Source organism: Physella acuta, unplaced genomic scaffold (assembly GCF_028476545.2).
Source record: "Physella acuta isolate Inbredline_101_S28 unplaced genomic scaffold, ASM2847654v3 ptg000155l, whole genome shotgun sequence".
NCBI lineage: Eukaryota > Metazoa > Mollusca > Gastropoda > Physidae > Physella > Physella acuta.
In genome coordinates this window covers 321,627-333,428 of record NW_026731674.1, presented here as the reverse complement: position 1 = coordinate 333,428, position 11,802 = coordinate 321,627, and the positions used below count along the sequence as shown (strand labels likewise).

Genomic DNA, 11,802 nt, shown 5'->3' with positions numbered 1-11,802 from the left:
TATGGAAAAGTCCACTAATCTTAAAAAAAAATAAACGTGTCCATAAAATTGACTTAGACTTAAGTGAAAATATAAATGTTAGATGCCATGATGTCCAATACTGAGTGATTGACGCGAAACGTAAACACAATATGGACGGACAAAGAAGGCTGACCAAGATAACGCCTGCGGCAAAAAACATATCCAAACACAGTGATAAGCCTAAATTTAATTGAAAATAATTTTCCCCCGTGCATTTAACTAAAAACGTAACAAATGTTGACGTTGCTATGTGCATTATCTGTCAACATTTTAACTTATTATTGTTATAAACCATAATGCTTATAAAGTTTACAAATATGCTACCCAAAAAAATTTACCAAGGACATTAATAAACACCCAACATTTTACAATTATCAACAGTTAAATCAAAATATTTCTAAGAATGTTTTTGTGACTTTTTTTCTGTGACTTTATTTCTGTGACATCTTTTCCGATAAAATTTAATTTTCTTTTGTGACATTTTTTTCTGTGTTTTTTTCCTGTGACTTTTTTTTCCATTCACCGCCCCATCCGCCACTGTAGACTTTGGATGATCGGTACATCCGCAACAATGTAACATATGTCCCCCCGCTGACCCTAGGGGCGCCAAAATGGGTTGAAAAAAAATTAAAAGCTTTCTTTAGCTTCAGCTTATAATTATTAAAATATATATGGGGGGGGGGGGGGGGATGGGGCAAATTGAAAGTTTGTCCCCGGGCACCGGGAGGGGTGTACTCCTTAGTCATGAGCCATTCTCGATCGCTTTGAGGTTAGGAAAAAAAAAAGACCAGTGGTCAATCGTCAATATAAAACCTTGACCGGAAAAAAGTACATTGACTAGAATGTTCACACAAAGATTCGCACAATAAAATAAAATAAAAATCCTCCACCCGTTCACATCCACCCCTTTTAAAAACTTACAGATCCTGTAAGAAACTTAAAAAAAAAATACTTATAACAAATTGTAAAACATATAAACTAATCACGCTCATCCGTCTCTGCCAAGTCATTCGTGCCTGTTTTGTCGTCAGATATTGTCGAGTTTTCTGGACGGTTCTGTTGTCGCAGTTATTCTGGTTTAAACTTTTGCATTTTGACTCCGCACTCTTTATTTGAAATATAGAATATATGCCGGCCTATTATTAATTTAAATGGCCGCTAGAGTCTTTAAAGATAAATGTCTAAACTAGTAAACCCATAGAGAACATGTATATAGATTTTTTGTCTACATATTATATTATTTGGCAATATTCTAGTCCGTATATCTGGTATAAAAAAACACCTTTTAAAACAAGTGCAGATAACTAGCAAATCAACAAAACTATAAATCTCTCATGATTTAATAACTCGTTGAAGATTCTATCGAGATCTAGTCTAGACTAGATAGATCTATTCTAAAGTAATCTAAAGTGACTAGAAAAAATAGTCTATAGATCTAGATCTAGATCTACACATTTACACAAGATCTAGAAAATCTGGTAATCTATCGTTTTGGGTACGTAAAATCGCCCGCGACTAGTAATGTGAAAAACAGGTGACTCCTTAAATTTTAATAATTATTTCACATTTTGAGGAGGATTTATGTTTTGAAAAATACAAAAATGTTTCCTTCTTTCATTTATGTACCTGTTTTTAAACAATTGAATTAAAACTTTTCAGTAATAAATGAAGACTAGCGATGTTTCCAACAGATGCAACCATGCTCATTTACTATAGCAGCCATCTTGTTTAAGTTTTTTTTTATAGCGGATATAGCGCGAGACAGGCGGAAGTCACTCTATTTTACAAATGGCTGCTGTTTATATAGCAAATCTTGCTTGCAAACACTGCTGTTTACAGTTAATTTCTGGCATATATTGATATATTTAGCCATTGATTTAGGTTTATTATTCATTTATCTATAATATTTGACACAAATATATCACAATATACTTCTACTAAAGCCTTGACAATGAGGTAACTTTTTCGTACATTAATAGCCGCGGGCGATTTTACGTACCCAAAACGATAGATTACCGAAAATCTAGATCTCTAGACTAGAATCTAGATTCAAAATCTAGATTCATCTAGCTAGATCTTCTATATCATCTAAAATTCTAGATCTTGTTGGAGTTTTTTGAAGGCTACAATATATACAATTACAATTTAAAACTTTATCATGCCTAAACCAGCATATTTTTTAGATGACCGACTAGTACCACGTATAAAACAGGTATGTATGTTGGGCTAAGTCCAAATTTTTGTTGTTGTTGCTAACTAGATCTAGAGGAGTTTACACTTTTCGGACACACACCAAAAATTACGTAGGAGCGAACACTTCGTCGGTTTTTTGCTCATAGAAACTTTAATTAGCATGTCTCACGCGAAACCACGGCGCCTGCACGTAAACTGTTCATTTATGAACACTTCCGTGTCAAGTACTTCCGTTTCCTTTCTCAAGAATTATTTTTAGAAATTTTTTAACGTTGCATGGTACGCACATTTCTATTTTTACACCAGCCGGATGAAGTGACCTAGGGTTGGACTTAGGGGCAAAACTTGAACCAATCAATGCTTAGCTAAAAGGTTACACTATAAATAGCTTCTATATATGTATGGAACATCGTAAATGTCAAGGTTAATGGGTTTTTTTGTGCTTGAACAATAAAAAAGGGGTGTTCGCTAACTTATTTGGCCTTACATGGGAGCGGACAGCAACACAAAAATATTACTAAATAAGAATTTAGAGCATAAAAGGGGCTGGTTATTGAAGGGAAAGGGTCAAAATAAGGTCAAGAAGGCAGTGGAATGCGAAAGAGGAGGGGGAATCATGTGACCTGGCTGGCTTAGCAGCGTACTGCGCGAGCCGCAATGGCTGAATGGGATGAACTTTGGGAGTGTGGGAAAAAGGTTTTATACTATTAAAATTACCTCACAAACAATCAATAACACAATATACATGCATATAATATATGTTTTTATTCATTAAATTGACTTTAAATTATTCTAAATGAACAAAAAGTGCTATGTCCGATGACGGGTAAAGGTGTCCGAACACATGTAAAACTGTATTACATGTGTTCGAACACACGTTAAGACCCCCCAGTCACTATAACAAGAATAGCTTAAGTTCTATGCGTATGAATACAAAATGACGCACACATTATTAAAGTATAATGGTTGCGGATAGATATGATACTTTTTTTTGTTTTCTATGTTAAGCGGTTACTGAATGAGACCGCATGGAATTTTTACGTTGCGTTTTTTCGCTATGTGTGTCCGAAAAGTGTAAGCTCCTCTAGATCTAGATTCTAGATCTAATAGCAGTTGCAGGAACAAGAAGTGGTGCAAAACCTGGTGGTGATAGATTCTAGAATCTAGATCTAGTAGGTGGCAGGCGTCTCCTGACTAAAAGGTCTCTCCTCTCTAAGATTGCGTTCCCATCTAAACACCACCAAAGGATTCTGTTGAAATAAATGGCCTATATATATGGGGTGTGGGGAAATTGCGAGACGCGAAAAGCGAAATGGCGAGGCGGGAAATTGCGAGAAGATAATGCGAGACATACCTGCGGAATTAAGGGTAAATAGCGAGACACTTTTTGTGAAAAAAGTTTTTTCCTTTTTTTTTCCATCTTTATTTATTTAAATTATTTTTTTTTTGTTTTAAAATAAACAAGCATTTAGCCATACCCTTTAACACGAGTGTTGTATGTTGTTATTTTTTATCTAGATACTAAGAAGATAGATCTATATCTAGATCTATCTATTTAAAAATCCTAACATCGTTGCTGTGCTACTGTCATCGCCCGCTCTTGTTAGCGAGAGGAAAATCCCGTCTCAGTCGGCATTAATTTAAAAATCTAGCCCGCTCATGTTTATACAAACGTAAGCTGTGTCATTGTGAATTGGTATAATCTTGTCAGCAGGAGAGATATTTTGCAACATCTATTTATGGATTTTTGTACTTGCAAAAAGTGTAAAAGTATAAACAATTCTAAAAAGTGCAATTTATTTTTTTATTAAGTAATTTTAATTACAAACAAAATCAAACACACCTCGTGACACCATCTTTCACACATAGTACACCCAACCCAGTTCATTAGACTCCCATTTATACATTTTTCTTTTGCTACTTCTTCACTTCTTCCAATCCACATTCACAACATTTCACATTCTCATCACAGTTGACCTCCTCGTTCATCCCACAAACAACACTGGCACCCATGTTCTCATCATCATCATCCGCACGCTCAACATCTGTTTTCCGTTTTTTATAATTTGTATTTTTTATCATTTCTGTAATTTTGGCAATGTCTTGCTCATTGTTGTCACCAGCAGTTGAGTTTTTTTAAAACATCGATATTTTCCCAAAATCTTGTCTAATTTCGGTCAAAATAGAGTATTTTAATCAATTCCTATTACAATGTATTAAAACAGTTTTCTAAAACGCGAAAAAATGTCTAAAATTCTTTTTCTAACATTGCTTTTTTATAGTGTGACTTCACATCTAACCCCCCCCCCCTCCTCCCCCTCATCACACATCGTCATAAAATTACAGACCCCCCCCCCCCCTACGAGTGTGACGTCATTTATGGAAGACCCCAAATAACACCACCACCAAAACCAAAAAATTCAGACAAGTTCAACTTGGTTTTAAAAATATTTGAAGTAGGCCCATAGCTTACGATATAGCACGAGCAACTGATAATATCGGTGACGTAACTTTATTTTGTTGTATCCAAATGATGTAGGCATTTCCTTGTGCTTAGATTTATATGGTAAAAAAAAAGTTAGAAAAAAATCGTAGGCGGCGGCTATAATACAAAATTTCTATGCAACAATAGAAAATATGTTTGCGGCGGCAGCGAATCCGGGCACGGCGATCTCCAAAGACGGTAAATCAGGCGGCCTCGGCGTTCCACACAAAAGACAGAAGTTGATCTATCGTCAGCGGTATTTCCGTCGGTTTCGAACAAGGTGGTATTCTAAGTCGACACAAAAGATGGGGGGAGTTGACAAATCATCAGGTTGTCTAGCGACGGAAAAATCGGAAGTTTTAACAATGTAAAGTAACGTCTTTGAAGTCTGGACCAAATACCACTGAAAATCGGGTGCGGTAAATTTTTCGCAGAAATCTTCGCATTTCAACACCACCCAGCGTAAGTATCGGCTTGTGGTAAAATGCGAGACAAAAAAGTCACGTGACCGACCGTTTTCGCGCCCTTCTCGCATTTTCCCGCCTCGCCATTTCGCTTTTCGCGTCTCGCAATTTCCCCACACCCATATATATGGGTGGTCTGACTTAAGATTAGAATAATTTTTTAGGCTATAATGATATTTTTTTAGCTAAAACCTAGTTAGTTGCACAAGTAAATAAAATATGACGTCACAGGCTCTAAACCTTTCGTGCACTATAAAATCTAATTCAAATTTAGTCGTTCGCATTGCTATGTTAACTGTTTAAAAATCGATAGAACGCGATCATATATGCCCTCCTTATTAGCAGCGGTTATTGGCCGTTACCGCCATATAATTTTTATTTCAACTTTTTACTTGTTTTTGTTAATCTCATATTGAGTTTAAAAGGTGAGTTTTCAAAAATTTACATAAAATAGTAGAACATTGAGACTAACTCTGTTTTTAGTAGGATTATCTTCATTTTTTATTAAGCTTTCACCCGCTTTCTAACAAGCATACTTATTTTAGGTTTATCCGTTTAGCAGACTGTGCAATATGTCTCACAAACTAGGTACCCTATTAGCGGTATCGATACCGCATTTTCACGTTCCTTCATTTTATATGAATTATATCACCAATTTTTATACATTTTTTTTCTTAAAGAATTTTAATAATTAAACTAGTAAATGAGAGGATTCAAAGATAATAAATTAACCTTTTTAAAATAGTAAAAATTGTATGAATTGAGCTAATATGTTGCGGCCTGTATGATTGAATTAGGTATTCGATAACTCAACACAAAGTTGAAATTATCTTATACATATGATGATTTAAAACTAAAAATAATGATACTAGGTTCGATTTGAGTAAAACTATACGATTTTTAGTTTAATTTTTTTGCTACGAAAATCATCTTTTTCGTAATGCATTATAGTAGAGGCTTAAATCTAAAAATCGAGAAAAATGGTATGGCTAATGTTTTGTCGCTATATCCGTTGGTATTTTGATCAATTAAAATAAGAAAACATTCATACTTAATTTGAATTTAGTGTGAGTCGGTACATTTTTACTGTTATTTTAACAAATGTTTTTACTTTCTTCTTCAGACGTTCACAAGCTGTAAAACCCGACTAACAAAATAGATACCGTAGGCCTAAGTATTAGCAATATCGATTCTACCTTTCACCGCTTTCGTATTCCGTTATATTTGTTTTATATTATTAGGCCATTAGGTCTATTTAAAATGTAAAATAAAGATGTATCTAAGTTGTCTTAAACATTATAATTTAGCTAAGCCAATGCCGCTGCCGAGAAAATCGGACAAATCGGCTTTTCCCTACCCCCTGCATGTTCAACTCTATTTTTTGCATGCTTTTATTATGTTTATGTTAACATGTTATACATCATTCTGTTCGTAATTGAATAACCTTTTAAACTGTATAAGTTTGATTTTAATATGATTTCAGACGTTGAAGAAATTGCCGATTGAATAGCATTTTTTACCCCCCGCTGTCCGACTTATAAGCCAAAGGTCGAAATTATTAATTGAATGGTGGTTAAATTCACCAAGTAGACTGTGCGGGATCCAAATCTTATTAATTTAAGAATTATTAGTTAAAACACAACATTTTAGTTTTTACAAGTTTGTTCATTCTATTGTAACAAGCTCAAATGTGTACACTGATAGTCTTCATTTATTTCAAATCCCATTAGTTTATCTTGCTAAAGAATAAAACATACCCTTGTAAACAAAGGCCTATATTTATTTGCTTGATACCCACTCACGCTCAAATAACGATTGTATGAGGAGGGGGAGGGAGACTTTCTGAGTTAAAGACCTTTGAGTCGGGTGCTAATTGAGTTGCTTTTGTTAAGTTAGTGTGATTGATTTTTTCGAATACTACAACTAAAATGAAGTTGAAAGTATGTAAAGTATGGTTGATAAGTTAGCTATGTAGTACTTGGGTACCTTTTGCTTTTCTAAACGTGGTACGGAATTGAATCTGCCCTTCATCGTCCACAAATAAAGTCACTCTTTTTTTACACACATCCCTCTCCCCCATCCATAGCTTATCCTCATTGTTGTAAGACGTTTTTCCAGACCCGGTATCCCCAAGATTTTGTTAAATGTTATCACAACTGGACATTGTGGTCTAGTATGTAGTACGCCCGCTAACTAAACTGATAGATCGGTACCCGACCTGGTGACTGTAGGTCATCCCACGACCAAGCTGTCCATCACGTTCAAAACCAGATGGCAAGATGTCGTATTTAAAACTGGAGGCCAAAGTTGTACAGAAACCCGCATGTCTAGCGTCTGTCTAAGTAGCTGTGTGAATTGCTCGATTCTTGATAATGTTGCTGTTTGTTTCGCGCCAGCTATGTTCAGTTATCTAACGACACCCAAAGATTATCTCTTAACTGACATGCTTCCAGTATGTCAAAAACACTCATATATGTTGCACTGTACTGAGCTGTCTCTATGATACCGTTTACCTAGGAATTAGGAATGTTTATTCTTTTTACTCAGCCAGTTTCTTTTATTTTTACTATTACTATGACGTTTGAGTTAAATGATTGAATCTATCCAGTGGTATATTTTTTTTTAAAATGATTTTTAATAAACCACTTTTAAATTAAATAATTTATTAATAACTTGTTAGAGATACTCATTTTTAAAAAAATGCATTAAAAAAAACTTATTTGAAAATTTTATTATTGTGCGCCTACGCAGAGTTATTTCCCTTTCGCCTTTTTTCTACGCTCTCGAAGTGACCACTTTTTGCTTTCATTTTCCATAGGCTTAGTTGTCCCGCAATTTTTACACCGAAACCGTCATATCTAGAGAACCGTTTATCCTATAAACATAAATTTGGTATCATTTTGCAACATTTAATCCCCTTAATACAACCCCGTCGTTATTTTGTCATTTTAATTATTTTTAAAAAAATGTGTGCAACTAGCTACTAAAACCGAATGAGGGTGGTAGGGTAAAATGAGTTTAGTTCTGACTTTTGTTTTTGAAATTGTTGAAGGGAGGCCTGGTGGTCAAAGTTCTTATGTGGTGTAGTGCTGACTGGAGTATATGCTCCGTGTATGGCCTTATGCGGTGTAGTGCTGACTGGAGTATATGCTCCGTGTATGGCCTTATGTGGTGTAGTGCTGACTGGAGTATATGCTCCGGGTATGGCCTTATGCGGTGTAGTGCTGACTGGAGTATATGCTCCGTGTATGGCCTTATGCGGTGTAGTGCTGACTGGAGTATATGCTCCAGGTATGGCCTTATGCGGTGTAGTGCTGACTGGAGTATATGCTCCGGGTATGGCCTTATGCGGTGTAGTGCTGACTGGAGTATATGCTCCGGGTATGGCCTTATGCGGTGTAGTGCTGACTGGAGTATATGCTCCGGGTATGGCCTTATGCGGTGTAGTGCTGACTGGAGTATATGCTCCGGGTATGGCCTTATGCGGTGTAGTGCTGACTGGAGTATATGCTCCGGGTATGGCCTTATGCGGTGTAGTGCTGACTGGAGTATATGCTCCGGGTATGGCCTTATGCGGTGTAGTGCTGACTGGAGTATATGCTCCGGGTATGGCCTTATGCGGTGTAGTGCTGACTGGAGTATATGCTCCGGGTATGGCCTTATGCGGTGTAGTGCTGACTGGAGTATATGCTCCGGGTATGGCCTTATGCGGTGTAGTGCTGACTGGAGTATATGCTCCGGGTATGGCCTTATGCGGTGTGGTGCTGACTGGAGTATATGCTCCGGGTATGGCCTTATGCGGTGTAGTGCTGACTGGAGTATATGCTCCGGGTATGGCCTTATGCGGTGTAGTGCTGACTGGAGTATATGCTCCGGGTATGGCCTTATGCGGTGTAGTGCTGACTGGAGTATATGCTCCGGGTATGGCCTTATGCGGTGTAGTGCTGACTGGAGTATATGCTCCGGGTATGGCCTTATGCGGTGTAGTGCTGACTGGAGTATATGCTCCAGGTATGACCGGAGTCGGATGAACTGTGATAGCTCATGGGCCTTGTTCCAAAAGTCGTCATCATCCTGACAAATACGTCGTAGTCTTAATAATTGTGAGAATGGTATCACATTTTTGCAGGCGGGGGGGGGGGGGGGGAAAGAAGAGTACAGCAGATATGAGTGTGAGTCTGTTGTTTGTAGAATACCGTCGTTCCAACATTGGTAGCATTAAGTGATATTGTCATGTCCAGGAAGATGCGTAGGCTAGATTCTGTTTTTGGGAGTTTCTTAGATCATATTAATGTGTTTACAGTTTTGGTAACAGCGTTATTATTTAAAATGCTATCTTTTATATGCGGCGAATAGAAGAGAGATGTTGAGGGCGCCTCACCATAAAACCGCCTAAACACTGAAACGTGACTTATACGTAAGTTTGGCACGCGGTCACCAGATGGTTTGAATAAACGTATCTTTCACCTAACCAGCCCCCCTCCTCCGTACACCACACCCCCAACCCCACCCCTATACGGTGTCCAAGCGTCCTTCTTCACACGTCTTTTCTTTTGGATATGGTGGCATTAAGAGAGACAAGACGTGTTTTCACTGTCAAGTCCAAAATTGTCTTACTGTTTGTCTTTATTTGTCTAATCTGTAATCACACTGTTGTGTGCTGATGAAGACCTTGGGTCATAACGTCCATAGTATTTGTAACTGTCTTTAACTAGTGAGGTAACTAACACTATCTGTTTTATTGCTTATTGAATTATTCTTGATAACTGTTTTAATACGATGAGTGAACTTAACAAACCTTAACATTCGCGGTTGATTTTTTGTTAATGCCAACCTTATGTCATTCTCAACATTTAATTATTTTTTTGTAATTGTAACTAGATCTACTAGTAGATACTGAAATAGTGAATACTGATCTATCTTGTAAGTTTAACTTAACCAGTAACATATTATGAAGAACTTAGTAAGAAGTAACTAGGAGTTTTACTAGGTAGATCAAGGGTCTTTGCTCATAACTTATATTATGTATTACATATGATGAAGCCTTCAGCATTTGTTATTCATATAGCCTAGAACATAGCAAGACATAAATAATCAAATCAATAATGTTATGTCAAAGCTATAATTTTTATTCGGGGGGGGGGGTTACTGGATAATTTATTTTTTAAAATGTAAGCTGACATAAAGCAGTATTTAAATATATCCTAGAGAATAGTTATATAGGACTAGAAGCCTACTAATGTCATTAGAGTAATTTTTAATTAATTATTTTTATTTTTGACTTTGTAAAGTTGCGTCCGCGCCTATGTTCCTCTTTTTGGCTTCAAATTCCTCTTTTTAGGCATGACTGTTCCTACTTTTTGCTGACAGGGGTAGACATGTCTGCCAGAATCCTCTTTCAAATTTTTATTTATCTCACAATCAGACTCATCTACCACACTGCAGAGTTTCTCAAACATGTCAATATCTCCAACATTTTTTTTTCTACGCTAATTTTGCAGCTTTAAATAAAAATGCCCCGAGATTATCACGAAAAGGAGATAATATTCGTTCACTTTCCCTGAAGCTTTAGGTAAAGCTTATGTTGATGTTTGAATAATCTGCTAGATATGATACTCTCTCCAACCACTCTTTGTCATTAAAGTATATCAAAAGGTCTTGTTTCCTTTCCACTTCTAAGATTTTATTAAAATATGTTATTCAAAAACACGATTCACAACATTTCCTTTAGACAGCCAGCGTACTGTAGTGTAGAAAATCAGAAATGTGATCTTTATTCATGTCTTGGCACAGTTCTTTAAACAGACGGATGTTTAGAGCTCCAGATTTAATATTATTTACGACTTTTATTAGCAATAGAGTTGGAAGAATTTTGCTGGCGAGGGCATAATTGTAAATCATGCAGTGGATTTCCCTTGATTAGGGAGCTAAATGTTTACTTTTTTCTGAAATCCTAATTTGGACCCAAACACAGATGGGCTCCATCAGTACAAACCCCACAGCAGTTTTCTCATTTTACTCATCCAGTTTCAAAAAAAAACTTATTTATTTTCTCCATGATATCTTCATAAAACATCAACTCTTATTTGCTATCATCTGACTGAATATATTTCACAAAGACAAGCAACTGGTAACACAAACTCACGTCTGTTGATTCATCAACTTGAAAATAAACAATGGTGAAAGCTTGATTTCTCTCTAAATGTGTTCTTTAACATCTACAAACATGTCTGCTTAATGCTGCTGAATAGTATTATTAGACAAAGTTATTTGATGCATCTTTACTGCACTGGAATCCCCAAGAATTAATTTTACCATCTTCAACATGCAGAGTTTGATGAGATTTTCTCCTTTAGTGTGAGAGGTTTTTTTTTCTTGGCCATTTCTAATCCGACTTCATTGATGCTTGCACTAATGTTGTGTTTCCTTGGTGAAAACTTCCAGTTCGATTAAGTCTCTGAAGTTTGCAACTAGTTTCATGTCGATGAAAGAAATCTTTTTTTATGTGTTCCGAATGTTTTGTCTCAAAATGACATTTTAGTTTTAAAGGTTTCATAGACTCGTGACTGAGAACAACCTTGCACAATGCACATTGTTTCTTCTCTATTTTATTTCCAGTGATGTTAGTAAAGCTAAATT

The 11,802-nt window shown here is 36.3% G+C and overlaps 1 protein-coding gene across 3 annotated transcripts in view; it reads left to right on the top strand.

The window, feature by feature from the left end:
* Nucleotides 1-1,182: 1,182 nt before the first annotated feature.
* The window catches only part of LOC131935717 (nuclear valosin-containing protein-like), an 88,734-nt gene continuing 78,114 nt past the window's right edge, over nucleotides 1,183-11,802 (top strand). Inside the window, exons 1-2 of one of the 3 annotated variants that reach the window (XM_059292288.1) lie at nucleotides 1,183-1,420; nucleotides 2,122-2,233. In XM_059292288.1, coding sequence (XP_059148271.1) covers nucleotides 2,180-2,233 — 54 coding nt within the window. In that variant the 5' untranslated portion in view covers nucleotides 1,183-1,420; nucleotides 2,122-2,179. Of the gene's footprint in view, nucleotides 1,500-2,121; nucleotides 2,234-11,802 lie in introns of all 3 variants that reach the window. The other 2 variants (XM_059292289.1, XM_059292291.1) reach the window with 2 other exon arrangements.